The 22,002-nt window shown below is 42.6% G+C and overlaps 1 protein-coding gene across 1 annotated transcript in view; it reads right to left on the reverse strand.

The window, feature by feature from the left end:
• Positions 1-20,197, reverse strand: part of LOC114666581 (phospholipase DDHD1-like) — a 163,686-nt gene extending 143,489 nt beyond the window's left edge. The window contains 2 exon segments of the mRNA XM_028821487.2: positions 19,065-19,344; positions 19,346-20,197. Of these exon segments, the coding sequence (XP_028677320.1) occupies positions 19,065-19,344; positions 19,346-19,753 (688 nt within the window). The 5' untranslated portion in view covers positions 19,754-20,197.
• Between the last annotated feature and the right edge of the window lie 1,805 nt (positions 20,198-22,002).

Consider the following 22,002-nt stretch of genomic DNA (forward strand, 5'->3'; position numbering starts at 1 on the left):
TTGTTCCCTCTGGAAGAATGAAGCAGATCCGCCATGAATACACCCCGACGCGCTAAACCACAAGACACTTTCGGGTTCCCTCCGTTTCCCCCTTGTCCCCATCTGATGACATCACTATCATCCATCTACTAGATAGATAGCTAGATAGATAGATAGATAGATACTTTATTAATCCCAAGGGGAAATTCACATACTCCAGCAGCAGCATACTGATACAAAAAAAAATATTAAAAAGATTGATAATAATGCAGGTAAAAACAGACAATAACTTTGTATGATGTTAACGTTTGCCCCCCCCCCCCCCCCGGGGTGGATTGAAGAGTCGCATAGTTTGGGAGAGGAACGATCTCCTCAGTCTGTCAGTGGAGCAGGACATTGACAGCAGTCTGTCGCTGAAGCTGCTCTACTGTCTGGAGATGACACTGTTTAGTGGATGCAGTGGATTCTCCATAATTGATAGGAGCCTGTTTAGCACCCGTCGCTCTGCCACAGATGTCAAACTGTCCAGCTCCATGCCAACAATACAGCCTGCCTTCCTCACCAGTTTGTCCAGGCGTGAGGTGTCTTTCTTCTTAATGCTGCCTCCCCAGCACACCACCGCGTAGAAGAGGGCGCTCGCCACAACCGTCTGATAGAACATCTGCAGCATCTTATTGCAGATGTTGAAGGACGCCAGCCTTCTAAGGAAGTATAACCGGCTCTGTCCTTTCTTACACAGAGCATCAGTATTGGCAGTCCAGTCTAATTTATCACCCAGCTGCACTCCCAGGTATTTATAGGTCTGCACCATCTGCACACAGTCACCTCTGATGATCACGGGGTCCATGAGGGGTCTGGGCCTCCTAAAATCCACCACCAGCTCCTTGGTTTTGCTGGTGTACAGGTGTAGGTGGTTTGAGTTGCACCATTTAACAAAGTCATTGATTAGGTCCCTATACTCCTCCTCCTGCCCACTCCTGATGCAGCCGACGATAGCAGTGTCGTCAGCGAACTTTTGCATGTGGCAGGACTCCGAGTTCTATTGGAAGTCCGATGTATATAGGCTGAACAGGACCGGAGAAAGTACAGTCCCCTGTGGCGCTCCTGTGTTGCTGACCACAATGTCAGACTAATACATTACCTGGGTAATATACTACCGCGGCTCCTTCCCAGCATTCCGTGTCCACTTCCGTTCCCACCCCATAAATTGTCCGACTGTCATTTGATTCCTGTCTGTTGTTTAATGTGCAAAACTGACCATAAAATCAGAGAACTGTGTTACAGTATACGGGGACGGAAACCCCAAACCTTCATACTTTCTTGTGTGTTTCTTTTACAACATACATACTGCATATATTGTGACGTGTCAGTCCCTGTCTTGCACACCAAAACACAAGACTGAGTCTCAGTACATTAGCAAAACCAGCTTTATTCAGTTTGAAACAGGAATGGCACAGTTATTTATTGTAGCAGGATCTACAACTCTCCTATACACAGACATAGCAATCAGGCAAGGTCGTGACCAAGTTAATGGCCAAGTAATACTGTTTCCTGCATTTACAATATTCCTTGCATGACTCATTGACAGAAAGAGCTCATAGCGTGGCCGCTGTCTTTTAGGATATTGTCCCAGCGGCAGATATGCTGTTTTCCACAGATGCGGCAATCGCACTTCGGGACGCTCTTCGGCGTGTCATCCCATTGGGGTGAGCCCCAAAAGACTTCAGATACCTTATTCTATATATATATTTTAATATATATATATATATATTTAATTTTTAATTCGGGCAATGACCTGGCCCAACTTCTCTTTGTCCCCTCTCCTTCAGGACAATCCAATCCCAATCCTGGATCTGCAGCTGCAGGACCAACCTGAGGAGGATTATCAATGCCTGGACTGAAGGAGGGAACCGAGGCAGAATAACTAATGAAGTCACTGCTTTCTTGCTGTGTTTGTGTGTTATAGAGTGGTAAATCCCGCTTCAATAAAAATGATTGCTGTTCCTGTTTGAGGTTGTTAATAAAGCTGACCATTCTGAAGATTGTGACTCACCCTCCTGTTTTTGGGGTGTAAGACAGTGACTCACGCGTCACATGGTACCAGGAGTGGGGTTCTTTCACCAATGGATCCCCAAGAAGAACAGCAACCCCAGGAGCAAAATGAGCCTCAGACAGCCACTCCTTTGCTGACACGACCCCGCAATGTTCTGTCAAAGATGGCTCCCTCAGATGACCCAGAGTGCTTCCTATTCTGCTTTGAATGTAATGCAACACTGATGCACTGGGACAGGGGAGCCTGGGCAACTATTTTGGCCCCGTTTTTAACCGGAGAAGCCCTCTAAGCCATACAAAATCCCGCTCCCCCCCCCTTCTGAAGCAACAGATCCTTCTCCACACAGCTATGAGCCCACTTGCCAAGGGACACCAGTTTCGTACATGGTGTATAGTTCCAGAGCATCCTGTACGAGCACGGGTCCAAGACTTGGTGGACCCGATTCAAAGCTGGTCTCAGGGAGACACTTTTGAGCATATGGTGGACGTCATTTAGTCGGGCATAAATGAAGATCTTTATGATGAGATAATGTGGAATGATGTACATTCGAGAGAACTGGAGGACTGTATGTTTACCGCAGGTCCCGATGAAGTTTCATCCAAGAATGGGAAAAGTGCTGCATCAGGTTCAGGGGGACCCTCTTCAACCGAATTCTGACAACAGCTTAGACTTTGCTTTCAAACAGGCATACACTGCGAGTGACTCCTATTATGAGGAAAGAGAAGACCCGAACTTTAAAACACCACACTTTTTGATCAAGGACGGTTTCTTGTATTGAGTGATTTTGGACTACAGGGGGGATGGGCGGCTTGAACAGTTAGTGGTACCCAGTGAGCACAAGGAAGCAGTGTTGAGAATTGCTTACAGTCATGTTTTGGGGGGTCATCTAGGCACAGAAAAAACAAGAGCGCATATTTCGAGACGGTTTTAATGGCCGAATATGGGCCAAGATGTGGAACAATAATGTAAGGCTTGTCCCGACTGTCAAACAGTTTCTGCCCACAAACTTGCTAGGGCACCTCTGGTACCGATGCCTATTCTCGAGGTCCCCTTTGAGAGGTGGGACTAGATATGGTTGGTCTGCTCCCCAACATTAAAAATGGCTTTCACTATATGCTTGTGTTAGTCAATTACGCCACAAGGTACCCATAAGTAGCTGTGCAGATGCGTGGACTGTTGCAAAAGCAATCACAGAAATGTTTACATATACTGGTATCCCTCATGAGATTTTGACTGATCAGGGCACACCCTTTATGTCTCGTATCATGGAGCAAAACGAATGGCCTGACTGAACGATTTAATAAGACTGTAAAACAAATAATCTGATGTGTCACCCATGACGACACAACCTCGTGGGGTTACCGTTGTGCCCTTTCTCCTGTTTGCTATTTGGGAATCCCCACAAGTGTCTCTAGGGTTAAGCCCTTTCAAGTTGGTCTTTGACCGCCATCCGCGCAGTATGTTGCGCATTTTTCCGGAGGAATGGACAGAGATTCGTGCAACAGCTCTGGGGTAGGTTTGTCAATTGATTCATGTCGCTGCAGGAACAGATTTCTAGATTGTTCTCTATTGCTGTGGAGCCTCTGCAGCGTGAGAAGGAGGCGCAGAAACGTGACTACGACAGGACAAGTAAACTGTGCAAGTTCAAGAGGGGAGATCGGCTTCTAGTGTTATTTCTGCCAGACCCTCATAAATTTCATGCTGAGTGGTCGGGTCCAGCAGTCATAGAAGAGTGTGTGTCCCCCGTGAATTATAAAGTCCAGATTCCAGGGAGGCAGAAGCCCATCCAGTTTCTCCATATCAACCTGTTGAAAGAATGGCATGAACCGTACGAGGTGATTGCCACATCCACAGCGGTCTCACAGGTGGAAATCTATTGCCGAGGATTTAACTGACACTCAGAAAGATGATCTACTAAGACTGATCGATAAGAACTTGGATGTCTTTTTGGCCGCACCTGGGGCCTCATGTATAAACGGTGCGTACGCACAGAAATGTTGCGTACGAACCTTTCCACGCTCAAATCGCGATGTATAAAACCTAAACTTGGCGTAAAGCCATGCACATTTCCACGGTAACTCATTCCTTGGCGTACGCAATTTATCCGCCCGGTTTTGCAGACTGGCGGCACCCAGCGTCAAAGCAGTGCTACTGTTCCTGTGTGATCACCCTTTCTTTCTTAGATCCACATTCCTGGCGCGGCTTTATAAATACACTGAAATTAACTGCATATTGTTTATTAGTGTAATGCATCTGATTGTAATTAACCTGTAGCAATATAATGGTCCAGGGAATAGCCACAGTATTCCAAATACCATAACTGCTTTAGCGTTGTAACTCTCACTGCATCTTCTTTCAGCTGATCCCGTTAAGGGTTGCCACAGCAGATCATCTTTTTCCACATTACTCTCACTGCACCACTCGGAGTATTTATATCACTGTATCTGAGTGGGAAATCACAGCAGCAGCTGATTGGAAAGAGAATTATCGGTACACAGCATGAAGCAGATGCTGCCTGAGCCACAGCGAACGCTTTAGTCCCTGTACGGACTTCGTGGTTTAGAAACAGTTTCATCCCAAGAACTCTAAACGCACTAAATCAGTCCATCAAGTGCTCCTTGTAGAACTGTTTGTACTTATAAGTACAATTACCCCACTGTAAACTTGCACTACAGTTATAATATTGCACAACCTGCGCCACTTTATAAAGCGCGTATTTACATGTGATGACGGTATTCATTTCTAAGACGAAATGCAGCAAAACATGTTGATTATATTATACAGATAAAACTTTTAACTTCATTTAAATAATCTGTATTGTTAATAATTAAACATGTGAGGACACGGTGCCGCAGCGATAGCTAGTTCAGTAATTGTTCCTGCCTTGCGCTGTATTCTTGCTGGTGCTGACGCGACACTGGAAAGATAGACGGATATAATAATTAAACACGTACTACTAAGATATTTCAATGTTCCTTAAAAGTTTTGAAGAATCGAAGTTCTAAGCTTACAGATGGCTTCACGTCTATTACATAGCTTATTGTGTGGCGATTGAGTTTTTGGAGAAAGAAAAGTAAGGACAGGAATTGGAGGTTAGTACGTTTGAAAGAGACAGTACTGCTGTGATAAATTATTTCATTGAAGGTTGCGCATGGCGCAGCAAGCCTCTTGCGTGAGACATGAACAAGCACTGCACCACCGTGTTCCCATGTTTAATAACATGCTTTCATTCCTATCATCATGAAAAAGATATCACGTATACATCTCAGTATTTTAATTATTCAGAGAGCTGTAATATCACGAATGTAATGGATTATGTGTCCTGTCGGAGAAAGAGAAAGCCCGTTTAAAAAGCAGGTAGTGATTCATACACATAGAGCACATAGAAGATCAAATACAGAACAAAGCATTTAACATGCCACTTTAGTTACAATGGGATTTGAGAAACTAGTAAATTAAACGATTTTAAGATGAAGTTTATGATATTCTACTTTAATGGCAAAATAAACTACGTGATTAAAGTGGAAATTTCGAGATTAAAGTTGACATTTCGTGCTTTTTTCCCCAGTGTGTGCCTTTTTTTGTCTGTACCCTAATAAGCTTTCATATGACACTCAGACTGTGGGCTACGACTCGCTTTTTCACGGCGACTTAGATTTGTGATTTCTTTTTTATTTCGGGCACTGTGCGACTTTGTGAAGTTGAGCCTTCGAGTTTCTCCGACACTCTGTCACTTGATCAGCTTCCTTTTGTTGATTATACCACTGTTTAAACCAACAAATAGTACGTTTTTCCTTTGCCTCCACTTGGTATTCGCTGAAATTCTTATATTTTCTCCCGTGCTTTTCCCATTGTCTTTTCACAGAAGGCTATTTATATTGATTTGCATATTCAAAGAGGCGTAATTCTGGGAGGAGTTGGGGAGGGACAGAAGGCGTGTGCACGTGCGTTACTTTTCACCTAAATCGGGATTTATGTAGTAGAAGAACGTGAAAGTATGCGTGCGCACAGATTCCTGCATCTGGATTTTTCTGTGCATACGCACAATCCCGCTTTTGTGCTTACGCCATGTTATAGTGTGAGTTCTACGCACGGCGTTATACATGAGGCCCCTGGTCGGATGGAAATTGTGGAACACAGGATACGGTACATGTGCCCCTGTATTGTCTTCCGGAGAAAACAGATAATTCGTAATGAGGTGGCTGAGATGCTCTGGCTAGGAGTTATTCATGAAAGCAAAAGCGAATGGCAAAGTCCTATTGTCCTTGTTTCAATACCAGTCAGTTGGGTTTGGTTTTGTACTGATTTTAGATGGTTAAATATGATTTCCAAGTTTGATGCCTACCCGGTGCCCCACGTGGACAACCTGTTGGAGAAACTTGGATAGGCCTTGTATATTTCCACTCTAGACCTACCGAAGGGCTACTGGCAGGTACCTTGAAGGAATCTAGTTGCAAGAAAACTGCACTCGCACCCCAGACAGGCTTTTTGAATTCACCAGACTCCCCTTAGGTCTCCATGGGGCACCGCTGACACTTCAGCAGATGAGGGACCAGGTGCGTATCTAAATGATGTGGTAATTTTCAGTAACAATTGGAAATCTCATCTTGATTGCCTACGGGCTGTCCTTGACAGTTTGTGGCTTGCGTGACTGACGGCCAACCCAAAGAAATGCAGTTTAGGCATGTCAGAGACTAATTACTGGGTTACTCCATGGGGAATGGCCTAATGAGACCACAGATGAACAAGATGGTGGAGGTGCATGCGTACCCCCGTCCTACCACACAGAAGCAGGTTCATGCCTTTCTTGGGCATGCAAGATATTACAGGCGGGTCATTCCCAATTCTGCACATCAGGCCACCCCTCTTACTGACTTTACAAAGGCCAGAAAGAATCGTAGTGTTGTCTGGACTGATGCTTGTGAGAGAAAGCTTTCGCGGACCTACTGTAAAAGCCACTTTACCATCATTCCCGGTTCTGACTTTTCAAAGGAATTTAATTTGCCCATGGATGTTAGCGCTTTCGGTTTAGGAATAGTGCTCTCACAATGTTTTGAGGGGGAAGAGCACCCTATCACCCTATTGTGAATTTCCCATTGGGATTAATAAAGTATCTATCTATCATGTTTCTCAGCAGAAAGCTGCTACCCAGTGTCACACATGTACGATTAGGAGGCAGTCAAAGAGCCTAAAGGTGAGTGAAACATCGCGAGATAAAGGGATATCACGTGGTACTTACCTGAACTCTTTTTTCCAACAGGACACAAGAAGAGAATTAATCCTGCAACTTCTGGGTTTTCAAAATGGCCACGATGATGTCACTTCCGGTCAATATCAATGACATCACTTCCGGCACCCACAAACCACATCACTTCCGGTTCCTGTTGCCGCATCACCATTTTGCCAACCATTTCCTGTCACATGTTTTTCTGCTCTATAAAACCACCATTTTGTTTTCAGTTGTTGTTCATTGTACTTTCAAGACTTTGAATCGCTTCATTTTTCAATATTGTCTGTAAGACAATATACGGGGACAGTCCCCAAATCTTTATTTTGTATTTGTGACTTTCTTATCGATCACAACTGGCGTAGTCGGCAGGAGTTATTGTTCAAGATGTCTGAAGAACAAGACCTGAATAGCGTTCTCTCCACGATCATGGGAGATTTACAGTCCCTGAAAATCCAGATGGGGGAAACCAGGACTCAAATGGTGGAATCGGAGGCTCGTTCGGCCGCTAGGATACGGACGGAGGTCGCTCGGGCACCACCCATTGCTTTGACTACCCTTACTGAGTCGGATGATATTGAAACATATTTTTTGATTTTCGAGCGTACCGCTAAGCGGAACGCATGGCCGAGGTCGGAGTGGGCGTACCAACTGGCTCCCTACCTGAAGGGAACGGCGCAGAGAGCCTATTATGATTTAACTGAGGAGCAGGCTGCTCATTATGACGCTCTCAAACTAGAGGTCTTTAAACGCTACGGCGTATCTCCGGAGCAGCAGGCAAGAGAGTGGAGGGAGTGGCGATTTGACCCTGAAAGGCCATTGAGAACCCAGGGCTTTGAAGCCTGGGGAAAGGTCTGTCGTTGGCTATGGCCTGACGTCAATGACCCTCATAAAATGGCCGAAATTCTGGCGTGTGAGACCTTTGTTCATGCTCTCCCCGAAAACATAGCCCAGCAAGTCCGGAAACACAATTACGAGAACATGGATTCTCTTATAAAAATTGTGGAGCGTCACTGGGCGGCTTGCAAATCGGGAAGATCAGAACGGTTCTCTCGCCGAACCCAACAGGCACGTGGGGCAGCTCCTGAGCCCCCCCCGACAAGCTCCCGAACCTGCCGTCCATAGAAGGGATAGACCACCTAATCTTCCCCGCTGTTTCAAGTGTGGGGAGGTTGGACATCTGTCTCCAAACTGCTCCTTTGAACCGATGGATTGTTCGTTGGTAAGGGGGGAAAGGTACTGTGCCACCGTGAGTAACCCTTTGTCTCTTCCCTACACAGGTGCACTTATTATAAATGTCAGAAAGGTAAGGGCAATGTTTGATTCCGGGAGTAACATTTCTATTGTTGCTACCCGTTTCGTTTTACCGCAACAGTGGACTAAAATAAAAACCAGTCTAAAATGTATTCACGGAGATATCCGGTATTATAAAACAGCCAGATGTATTGTGACTGTAAATGGAAATTTAACAAGTATGGCCATGGCTGTGTTACCAGATCCTCCTTTTCCAGTTATACTAGGTAGAGACTGGAATGAAATTATTAGCGGTAAAAACGTAACTGTACCGAGGAAATATTTAGGCTTAATGATGGAACAAACTGATCCGACTGCCTCCACGTCATGTCCCTCAGTAGCACGGACGGATACTAGCACCCAGTGCGAAGAAATCAATGTCCCATCGTCCTCTACGGGAGCTAATACAGTTAACGTGGAGGACGTGGAGGCAGTAGCCCCTCCCATAGAAGTTAATGTCCCAATTCCTTCTAACATCCTCATCCTTTAAAAGAGAGCAATGGAATGATGATTCCCTAAAATTTGCTAGGAATACTATAGTGTCCACCGAGGGTTATACAACTCTGAATCCCATGCCACCCACGCCGTTCTTTGTTATTAATAATGATCTGTTATACCGAGTGGCAGAACACGGGGGTGAAGTGCGAGCAACATTGCTAATCCCACGCACTTTTCGGCGAAAAGTGTGTGAATTAGCACATGCTCACCTTCTGGGAGCCCATTTGGGCTTCGATAAAACTTTAGAGAGGATAAAACTCCGATTTTATTGGCCGGGAATTAATGAGGAGGTCAGGTGATTTTGCGCTTCCTGTCCGGAGTGTCAACTTCGCCAGATTCCCAGGCGGACTCGAGCTCCTCTTGTTCCCCTTCCCCTTATTGATATTCCATTTGAAAGAGTCGGAATAGACCTCGTAGGACCATTAGAACCCTCATTAAAAGGATTTAAATATATTTTAGTATTAGTTGATTATGCCACTCGCTTTCCAGAAGCTGTTCCTTTGCGCTCAGCTAATACAAAAACCATCGCACGGGAATTAGTAGGGATATTCGCTCGTGTTGGGATCCCCAAAGAGGTTTTAACAGACCAAGGGACTCCTTTCACTTCGGAGACGTTCAGGGAAATTGCTAAATTACTCCGTATAAAACATCTGAAAACGTCAGTCTATCATCCCCAAACTGACGGGTTGGTGGAACGTTTTAATCAAACATTAAAACAGATGTTACGTAAGGTAGTTAGCGAGGATGTAAGAAACTGGGATCAGTTGCTTCCCCTCGTGTTGTTTGCATATTGGGAAGTCCCACAGACCTCTACAGGCTTCTCTCCTTTTGAATTACTGTATGGAAGACAACCCCGAGGGCTTTTGGATATGTTAAAAGAAGGATGGGAAGAAGAGGTCCTCCCTACTTCAAATGTTCTCGAATATATCGCGCAATTACGCGATAGACTTGAGAAAATTAGACCTATTCTAAAAGATAATTTAGAAAAAGCACAAGCAGCGCAGTCTCGTTATTACAATAGAAACACCACCATTCGGGAGTTTGTCCCGGGTGATCGTGTAATGGTGCTCGTCCCAACCTCCCATTCAAAATTGTTGGCACACTGGCAAGGTCCTTATGAGATAAAGGAACGAAAAGGACTCGTCGACTATTTGGTTAAACAACCTAATCGTTGACCGAGTGAAAGAGTGTATCATATAAATCTACTGAAACCATGGAAGGACAGGGACGTTGATCCCTCCTCCGGACACTCTAGTTCCTTTTTTATGTCATGTGCATATCTGAATTTTGGTCCTGATTTGACATCTGAACAACGACAAGATCTCGAACGGGCTATCTTGTCTGTCCCTAAAATTGTGGACGAGACACCTGGACGTACTGCGTTGGTTGTTCATGACATCATTACGGAACCAGGGGTGATTGTCAGAGAGAGACCTTATAGGCTCCCGGAGGCAAAGAAAGCGGAAGTAGAGCTGGAAATTAGACGAATGCTGGAACTAGGGGTTATTGAAGAAAGTTATAGCCCTTGGTCTAGTCCAATTGTCCTAGTTTCTAAACCTGATGGTTCGTGGAGGTTTTGCAACGACTTCCGACGACTAAATCAGGTCTCTAAATTCGATGCGTATCCCATGCCGCGAGTGGATGATTTACTCGATCGGTTAGGGAACACTCGATTCCTAACTACTTTTGACATGACTAAAGGGTATTGGCAGGTTCCCTTAACGGACTCCGCTAAAGAAAAAACGCTTTTAGTACACCCAGCGGACACTGGCAATATAGGGTGCTTCCTTTTGGTTTGCACGGGGCACCAGCTACTTTTCAATGTCTGGTGGATACACTGCTTCGGCCCCACAATTCCTATAGTGCCGCCTACTTGGATGACGTTGTCATTTATTCCGGCACATGGAAGGATCATGTATTGCAGGTTAAAGCAGTTCTCTCCACACTAGCGTCAGCCGGACTTCGCATCAACCCAAAGAAATGTTTCTTCGGATTGAGGGAAGCCAAATATTTAGGCTACGTGGTGGGTGGGGGTACTGTTAAACCACAATGTGATAAAATTGATGCCATCTTGAATTGGCCCCATCCGATGAATAAGAGGCAGGTTCAAGCATTTTTAGGGCTGGCGGGTTACTATCGTCGTTTTGTACCGCACTTCTCTGAAATTGCTACGCCCTTATCGAACTTAACAAAGAAACGAGCGCCTTTAAAAGTGGTGTGGGATGATGCGGTGGAAAAAGCATTCAGTGACTTGAAATTGGCCCTTACATCAGCACCGGTGTTGAAATCTCCTGATTTTTTTATTCCTTTTATTCTCCAGACCGACGCATCGGCCACAGGATTGGGTGCCGTGCTGAGCCAATGTGTCGACGGTGCTGAACACCCCATTATGTACCTCAGCCGGAAATTGTTGGAACGAGAGACCAAGCATGCTGCGGTGGAGCGAGAAGCCTTGGCGATCAAATGGGCTATTACATCTCTACGGTACTACCTACTGGGACGCGAGTTTACTCTGGTGACAGATCATGCCGCTTTACAGTGGATGTCTCTCCATCGTGAGTCTAACCCACGCATCACTAGGTGGTTTTTGGATTTACAACCATATCGTTTTAGTGTTGTTTATCGTAGGGGTTCCTTGCAAGCCAACGCAGATGCTCTCTCTCGTGTCCACGACCTCGCGGTGCAGGTCACCCGACCAGACGGGTCTGGGCTGAGGGGGGGGTCATGTCACACATGTACGATTAGGAGGCAGTCAAAGAGCCTAAAGGTGAGTGAAACATCGCGAGATAAAGGGATATCACGTGGTACTTACCTGAACTCTTTTTTCCAACAGGACACGAGAACAGAATTAATCCCGCAACTTCCAGGTTTTCAAAATGGCCATGATGATGTCACTTCCGGTCAATATTGATGACATCACTTCCGGCACCCACAAACCACATCACTTCCGGTTTCTGTTGCCACATCACCATTTTGCCAACCATTTCCTGTCACGTTTTTCTGCTCTATAAAACCACCATTTTGTTTTCAGTTGTTGTTCATTGTACTTTCAAGACTTTGAATCGCTTCATTTTTCAATATTGTCTGTAAGACAATATACGGGGACGGTCCCCAAATCTTTATTTTGTATTTGTGACTTTCTTATCGATCACACCAGGTAGTACAATTATTCGACTATTGAAAAAGAGTGCTTGGCGATTAAGTGGGCAGTGAAGGCCCTCCATTACTATCTCTGGGGACATCGGTTTACCCTAGTGACTGACGACGCCTTGCTGCAACAGCTGTACAAACAGAAGGATATGAACGCCCGGCTCACTTGGTGGTCTATTAGCTTGCAAGCTTTTGCTTTTGATGTTCCCCACCGTCCCGGGGCTGCACACACCAATGCTGATGTTCTCTCCCACCTAGCCGAGCCCTATTTGGATGGTCACTGCTGAAGGGGGAGATGTAAGGTTTCTAAACTCTTTTGGGACTCCTCCCAATGGGAGGACACACCATAGAGCTTCCCGAAGTGTGATCGCTGCATCTGTGGATGACAACCTATCAGTTGCCGGGGCAACCGCAGGATCCCAGCGCTGTAGCAACTCCCAGCAAAAGCAAGTCAGAGCCGATTACTTTTGCGCTATATGTGCCTGTCGTTGATGGGTGATGCAAGGAACATTATAAATGCAGGGAACAGCATTACTTGGCCATGACCCTGCCTGGTTGCTGTGTCTGTGTATAGGATAGTGGTAGATCCCGCTACAATAAATAACAGTGCTGTTCCTGTTTTGCGGCTGAATAAAGCTGTTTTTGCTAAAGTACTAAGACTCAGCCTCATGCTTTGGGGTGCAATACAGGGACTCGCACGTCACAATATTAAAGCATGTTTTCTTCAAGGACCTGTCGTTATTTGGCTGCATTCAATTTTAAACCTTAATTCTGAACAGTCTCTCTGTCCCTGTTGCCGAGAAGCACCCCCATAGTATGATGAACAGAAAAGGTGGAAAAGGAGTGAAGGATGCATAGTCACTAATATATCTTTCCTATAAATTCTTGAAATTGAGGACAAACTGCCAGAAAATGACAGGCATCACTTCTGGTCATACTCCCCCTGAGACTACCACATTTTAACAACTACCACCTTGGAAGCTGGTGTTCTTTCTGGTACTGATATTGGAAGTAGCAAGTCTCTACATGAAGGCCTGAAAGCTAAAGAGTTTATTTTCATTGTTTTTACCAACCATTATGCCAAACACAGCAAATTAAATGGGGCTATTCCTGCATGGGACCCGATTTTTCACTTTCTGTTACAACACTCTGCATTTTGTTGCTCTGTTTTATATTTTATACATACACATGGTCTATCACCATTCATGAAAATTGTCTTCTTGTTAGGTCCACCACTCACAGGCACATCAGTTAAACTGGTCCCAAGTTCAAGACAGACCAAGTGTGCAAAACATACATATATCTCCATCTTTCATTTGGAGTTTTGAGTCATGGAGGCTGGAGCCCATCAAGGTAGCATCTGGCATAAGGAATGATCCAACCATGCATAGACAAGTAGTCCAACACATGGCACGCTCATGCACACATTCACTCAAACAGGGACTATTGTGCCCAAATACTGTTACTTCAACATGCACATTTCAGATATGTAGGAAAAAAACACAAATGAAATAAAAGAAAAAAATGAAAAAAAAAAAGAATTTAAAAACTCCGCCAAGACAGAGGCAACAATGATAATACATATAAAAACATATGTAATTGTAGTTACCTGTATATCTATGTATATATGTACAGTTTATACACACACACACACTATACACATACCGATGAAGCAACCTGCTGCTTCAGAAGATATTCAAGATCGGATGATTGCCCCAAGAAAAAACAATCAGAACTGAGTACTGTATGTCAGATCATTTTCATCACAAATTATTTGTTGGGGGATATTAAAAATGCAACACAAAATAATTTTGAACTGAACTCTTATGGAAACATAACTCAATATAAATTTGGAAATACCAAAATAAGCTGAAGTTAGAAAAAAATCCTTTTTTTAATCCAAAACCAAACTTTTTACCATGGCTTAAAAAAAAAAAAAAAAAAAAAAAAACAGTTTCCTTTTGGCTAAGGAGGCCTGGTGTGGGGTTGATTTTATGGTTGGGGAAATGATCACAAACATTTACTGCCCTTGTGCAGTGTTCGTGACATAGGCAGTTACAGTACTTGAGACCTTAAAGATTTTAATAACAAATAGAAAAGGTAATGCTCACAGGTAAATGGCTGGAGCAAATCATAACATTTAACTGTGGGTCTTGCTAAAAACAGCAGGTCTGATGCCTACACAGTCCCTTGAGACTGTTGCACTTGTCTCTTCAGCGAGTTGCTTGGGAAATCTAATATTTGATGACTGACATTTTAGAAAACTGTGAAACTAAACTTAAGTAAATGTTCTAAAATGTTTATCATAGCATAAAGTGAATGCAAAGTCTCTATCTTCTTCTATTTTAAGGTATTCAACACACTTCATAAAGATGCCTGACAGAACACAAATGATTCTGGACATTAGCAATTGCTTGTTTAAGTAACCATCTTAAAGGTGCATGGGCAGACAGTACAATAGCAAGACTGGCTAAAATGTAAGGCCTTTCAGGTTCAAGAGATGCTTATATAGCTAGTGACTCTTCATCATGGAATCCCATAGAACATTAACATGTGACAACAAACGCCACCAAACACTCCCAGCACAGCTTTAATGTTTTACTGTTCCTGGCAAATAGACTTTGAAAGCATACAACAAAAAAGTGTTCATGTTTGTTCTCAAGAGCCTTGCTAAAGACCTTAGCTAGGGCAAGACTGGACATTCTGCACAGATGAAAACAGTTTCCTTGAACCAAAACACTACCAAAATACTATCATATTTAAATGAAGGCAAATGCTGAAATGATGGAAGTTTAGTCCAGCAAAGAAGTGAGGAGGAGATGTGAAGGCATTCTCTCCTATAAGTTTTGGTTGGACTGCATTTAAAGGAGTCATTTACTTGAGTAGTATTCAAAAGTATAAAAATATTAATTAAAAAACACACACACATACTGTATATATAGAGATGGAACATCCATATACTCTGTCAAAGATATAAATACTTTTCAGTTCAGGATTAACAAGAAGACTATAAATATTCGGTAACAAACTGTAGAAAATGCATCTTTCCAAGAGGCACAATAGAAAATTAAACCCTAGGGCTTTTTTTGTTTTAAATAAAAGCCAAAACAAATGCAAATCATGCTATTATAGGCTGAGCTGATTTGCAAACTTTTGCAAAAACATAAAAGCCAGCATTTATCTGGAATAGCACGTGCTATGTGTTACACTACAATCACCAGGCCTTTTGACAATCAGACCTCCAAAGAAAGAATCCCAAAAATTTAAACACAAAAAAAAAGAAAATCCAGTAATGCCACACCATGTCGGAGTTGCATTCACCAGAAACAGAACCTAAAATGTAATATTCAGATTTCGGAAAACAACAAATGCACGTGCTTGACCTAACAATCATTCAAGGGTTACAGTAAAGAACTTTCAATTATTACTTTCAGATATACATGTTTGCTTGATATTTTACTTAAAAACTAATCGATCAGGCAACAGAAATCTGTAAACTGACCATACTGAAACATTCCACATTTGGCTAAGCTCTTTTTGCTACTGATAAAACAGATGCTCAACAGATGCTACTTAAAAAGAACATACATGTAAAAAGTCTAACCAAATCTAATGTTGAAGTGTTCACAATTGTTATGCTACCGGGCAACCACAATGCTATTACAATTATTTCAAATTTGAAATCTTGAAAACGTGCATCTGCCACTTGTACCACAAACAAGCGCGGCCTGGCCTACCTTCTCAATGACATTCAAAAAGCAGATCTGCTGTCTCATCTTTCTCAAACAGAACTTGCAGCAAATACAGCTGACATTATGATTGTAGATTTTCAGGCAGGTAATGGGACTTTAAAATGACAGGGTGGAATGTGTGCATTTTTCTTTTACAACATTAGCCTCAATGCACAGGCAATAATAACACTTTCAAGACTATTTTTCTAGTGTAAGGACAAGCCAGAATGGTTCACATGTATTAACTTTCCTGGATGCGATTCTTGGATGTATTTCTTCATCGATTCCTGTGAAGTCTGTAAGCATGTATGAAAATGTTAACTTTGTGGGTGCAGTGTAGTTTGTCGAGTTTTTTTTTTTAAGCTACTGCACATCACTTATATATCATTCCCATTGATCCATCCATTTTAGAACTCATTTAATCGAATTCAAGTATGTGCAGGGCTGCCCTACACTAATCTGGACATGTCTACTGAGGCTTCTGTTAAGTCATCTGTATTTTTGACAAGCAGGTTTGGTTACAAAGGGACAGACATCAGTGTTAATAAGAAAAGTTCACAAATAATAAATTATCTACATTCTGTTTTCCATGTTTAATAATATATTCCACAATAACTAGTGAATTTCACAATTGTACATTTGGGAATAACAAGGGACTTAGAAAAGGTTGAATTTAAGACAAATCAGGTCAGACCCTTTCCCACATTTAATGATATTTCATAACCAACAACAATTAAGCAAAATAAATATTCTGGAAATAACAATACATTTTCAGTGCCTTGACTGCCAAAGCGCAACATCCCTTTGCAATAGGGATTATAAACAGGTTCAAGTTTAACCAATTACATTCCACATAATCACAAGTGTAATGTGCTTTCACCCAACATCAACTGAAATGATTCTGATTGGGCATAAACAAAATGTACTTTTAATGTACGATTTGGGTAATTTTTTCTTATTTTCACAGTACACACATAATGTTGCCCACAAGGAGCTAGCAGAGGAAACATTATTGTTAGGTTGTGCAAAACAGGGGGGATATAAAAGAATTTAAACGGCGTTACAAGCATTTTAGAACACTGTACAGACCACCAGTAAGAAGCGGAACAAATATGGACCCACTAGAATATTACAAGGGTCAGAGCGTTCAAATGGACATGGACATATGTCAAGTAGATCTTTGTTTTTGGTCATGTGTTTTGATAATAACTTCTGTGCATGTGAATGGCTCCTTAAAACTGGATGGAAGTGTTGTGTCTGTTGATAAGAACGGACCATCTATACAGTAGACAAAAGAAACAAAATTCACCAAATGCTGGCTAGAAAACAAGTCAGAGAGCTAGGTTAAAATGTTTTAAGCTGAAGACTTTATGAACAAACAAAACTAGTATTTTTTTAAAGACAAATTAAACAAATGCTCTGCATTGGCCTCTCATTCAGAGACATTTCCTACCCTGTGTCCAGTGCTGTCAGGATTGGGTTTGGCTCCAACTGTCACTAAAGAGTTTTGAAAAATGGCAAAGCAATAACACGCACTGTACATTTTAGCTTTAAACTATGGTTAATACATAACTGGATAAACAGCAAGTCCACTTAAGCAAGCATTTTATTAAGTTATAGAAAACAAGTTTTGAATGAAATAAACTGCTGGCAAATAAAATCATTAACACACTGTAGCCATCAAAGCCGGGGCCATGCATCCCTGAGCTTTAAAGGAACAGCGTGGGAAGATGGCAACCTTTGACCATTTGTAGAAAGACTCCACTGTAACACATTCATTAGAAGAGACTTTTTACAGATTTTTCATGCCATACAAAAGCACTTGGTAAAGGAATTTAATTTACTTTTATTACAGTATTGTACTGCACAACGTTTAATAAGGATTCTTATCCACAATTCCTAAGGGATTAGTAAAGCAAGAGGATTTCTTTTTTCACAATGGCTTACATCATGGAAAAAACCTGGTGTATCAGGTGGCTTGTCAGTTCCTAAAATGATTTAAAGGATAAAATGTGGTGAAGCAACTTGTGAATCTAATTCTGATAACATGAACATAGAAAAATGGTGTGAGGACACCTGAATTTGTTGTACAAGGTGGATTCCTCCCATAATCCCAGTAGTTTGATTTTTGTATTAAAAGTAGTTTAATAATGGAAAAATGCCCTGTCATATTGTGAAATAATAAATGCATGTAGTTTCTAAAGAGCAGGTTTTAAATTCTTCACTGTCGTTTTTGTGTTTCTCCTCATCCTCTGCCATTATGTTCCTCACAGAGGGTCACGGATTAACTGCTTCTTTTGCCAAACACATGAACAAGTCTCCACAGTCAGTCTACCCAATCAACACTTAATTTATCTTACAGAGCAGTCTACGAATTGACTAAACTCTGTTATGTCTTCTTACTTTAAGGAATAAAAACAACTTAAAAGTGACATCAGATGTTACAGAAATTTAATGTAGATAATTTTAATGCAGTGCCATTCATGAAAAGGAAGTGCCACTTTGAAGGGTTGGAGGCCTCTCAGCCACTCCCCAAATAACTGCACCACCAAGAGATTTCAAAAGCAGCACTGATGTACAATGCTTGAAGTCATAGAATCATACTATGTAAGAGACAAATACAGTATTTGTGGACAATGAACATTCTATATGTATCTCTTAGCTCTTGTGTACATGAGCATGTTTCTGTAAATGAACTTCAAACATTGATGTCAACAGTACTTTGCTTAGCCCTGATGCCTGACCTATGCAGTGTCTATATGTTGTATTTGAACATGAATTCAGCTTAAAATGTTCAATGTTATTGTTTATCATGATAAGGTAAAACGTGGCAATTAAGAGTCTCAACACCTCCCTTCTTTATTTCCTTGCATGTAATTTACTCAATCAAGAACATGGCTAGAGTTTTTCTCTCAGCCCACTATGTGCCACCAAACAAATTATTTCCAGGCCAGGTCCTTGAAAGATGCCTTTTAATGCTAAGCAGATTGTTCGCCATTTGGGCAATTTGAACGCCTTTTATGATGAATAAGCCAGTAATATAAACGGATGGATGACATTCGTGTTAATCATTCGTTTTCCAAATCCCCATTACAACTCTTGCACACGGACAGAATACACAATAATGACTTACGGTTCCAGTACACTGGGTAGCACTCCTTCTCCCTGACGTTCACCTCATAGAGCCCCCCTCTGACACACACCGGATCTACATCGACGCTGACCGAATCCGGCACGAGCTCTTCTGCGTCCGGGCTCCCTGATGGTGCCACTCCATCATTCTCCATTTCTTCTTCTGATCCGTCTGTCACGGTCAGCTGGACCTTGGTTTGCGGGTTCAGCTCACAGAACTTGCGGTACATGAGCTCAATTTTCAGCGAGTCGTGGCCCACGAAGGGCTTCCAGGTTTTTTTTGTCCTCCTTGTAGAACCATCTCACCTCCTCGGGGCCCAGCTCGGTGACCACCTCATAGCGGTGCCTCGAGCTACTAGAACGAACACGTCTTCTAGTCTCAAGCACGCTGCCGTCGGTCTCACCCGGCTCCAAGTGTGGCGGACTTGGACTACTGTGGTATGCTGCATCCTCTTCAACCTCCTCCTCCTCGTTGTCATCCTTTTCTCCCGAGCGCAGCATCACACCGTCCTGCAAGTGGTGGCTATGGGGGTCCTGATCCGTAGGCAATGAGCTCACAGCACTATGGAAGTGCTCCCTATCGTAGTTACACATAATCGCATCGCCGCCCAGCTCCCATTCACCGCCGGCGCCCGAAGGGCTAGTTCTGTCGGAGCTGAGCAAGGACGCTTTGTCCGAGTATTTGTTCATGCTTTACAGACCGGAACACCAGAATTTCGTGTCTTAGTCACTTAGCTGCCCGTCTGCTCCCGTCCTATGCTAGTGAAACAGGTTCGTTTCCTTTTTTCTTGTGCAGCTGCCGGCTTTCTTTCCTCTTTCGTTGCCCTTCTCCCTCCCATCACAGCCACCACCTGCAGCGGTGCCGGTTCACAACATTTCCCCTTATCCTACCAAACATACACCACCGAGGTCTTTTCTTCGTTTCCAGTCACCAATTTCACCTCTCCGTTTCGCTCTAACGGCCACCGACAACGTCCACAGCGCGTCACCTTAGTTTTTTTTGCGTCCGGCGGCCGCATCGATTGTTACTTGCACACAAGTGACAGAGCACATCGGGATCGAGCCCGCATACCCTTCGGACACGCGCACGCACTACAGATCATACTGAGGCATGTGCCTCGTGACCGACTTGCGTGATATATGTGCAGATAGAACAGCTTGCGCCCTCTCGGAGAAACTCCGCCTTGGACTCCGGAATTTACAAGTGTTAGAAGTGGAGCAGAGGACTAAGTTCAAAGGCCAGAGAAAGAACCTTCGAAGACCATGTTTTACCGTAAAAGTAGTGCATCCTGTCTAATAGTGCCGGTTTTTCGTGATCATTAAGTTATTTTTCGTAGACCACTGAGAGATAGGATTTTCGAGCATTTTCAGTAGTGATGTCAGTAGCATTTAGAGTGGGAACGTTCGTAAGCCACAAATTACTGTATCTGGCAGGGGAGACCCTTTTGTTCACATGGTTGAAGATGGTGAACAGTCTCCTGAACACACGCTTTTAAGTTTTCATGCTCGGAATTTTAAGACCATTGGATCTTATACATCCATAAAGCTGCTGAAAAATATAGAAGGAGAGAGTCCGTTTACAGCCGTGTTATTTTTCTGATGAGTTAATTCAGTACAAACGATGTCTGATCATGAATTCTGATCATGATGTGTAAATAGAAGTCATTATATTGCAACATCATCATCCATCCCATTCATGCTAGGTCTTTAAATAGTATTGTTGGAAAAGAGGAATAAAATGTTGAAAATTAGCTCAAAATAAGGAATCCATGCCTTTGCAGAGGACTGTAGCAAGCGTTGGTGAGAAGTGGCTGTGTCACTGTGGTTTGTGCTCCGCATGGTTGTGTGACTACTGTATGTGTGTTTTTGTATGGTTTGCTTGCAAATACAGTATGGTACATATGGCCAGCTTTTTATACCGAATGAGACTGGATTTTATCTTGCAATGTACAGGTAATTTTCATTAATGTAGATGAGGGTCACTTTTAAGCTGTGGAATAAGTCTATTTTCAAGTGTGAACATCCAGAGACAATCAACAAAGCAAGAGGTTTCAAATCTGAAAAGCCTGATGAATCCCTGCAATGTAGCACTGAGATGTTAAATCAGCAAAAAAGATGAATATTCAGTGAGCTGCAATGTTTGTTAGATATTGTCTCTTATCTTATTTGATTATTATTTACAATAACTTGTGATGGCTTGGCACCCTGTCCAGGGATTGTTCCTGCCTTGCCTGATGATTTCCTTGGGGTTCTATGGCTGTCCCTGCTTATGTGTTAAGGCATAAACAAAGAGCTGAGTAGTCAATATATGGTCTTGAACAAGTCAATCAACCTGATGGTGTTGTGATGATTACAAGAGAACCAATCTTTAAGACATGCTGTACTGGCACTATAAAAACATTTGGGATTTGTCCTGTTTTTAAGAAACTGGCTGTAACAAAAAGCAGTAGCTAAGTATGTCCTCCATGATCTCAGATGATGGTGTTTGTGAATCACTGCGTTTAAAAACTCTTAAAGGTTCGACCTCTTATAACATCTCAAGATGCTGAAAAATTAATTTGTGCTTTTATTTTCAGGCCACTGGACTATTAAAATGTATTCCTAAAAGGATAACCTAAATGTATATGAAAATAATATTCATTATATAGGTTAATAATGGTTTTTAGTTAACATATAACAATGTCTAATTTTAAAATTCAGGGAAGCAGTATGAGTCCAGTTGTTTGGGGACATTTACAACTTAACAGATCAGATAAGACCTTTTCTTGGTAGGAGAACTGAACAGAGATTCATTGATAAGAACAGCAACATCTGGGACAGTATACAACTTAATTACTCTTCTTTCTTGTTGGTTTGAAAGAACTTTCATGTAATCCTTTGGAACTGAACTGGAGAAAATGCTGACAGAGCTAGACTAAGTGAGTTGTGTCTAAGCTGTT

Source organism: Erpetoichthys calabaricus, chromosome 16 (assembly GCF_900747795.2).
Source record: "Erpetoichthys calabaricus chromosome 16, fErpCal1.3, whole genome shotgun sequence".
NCBI classification, from domain to species: Eukaryota; Metazoa; Chordata; class Cladistia; order Polypteriformes; family Polypteridae; genus Erpetoichthys; species Erpetoichthys calabaricus.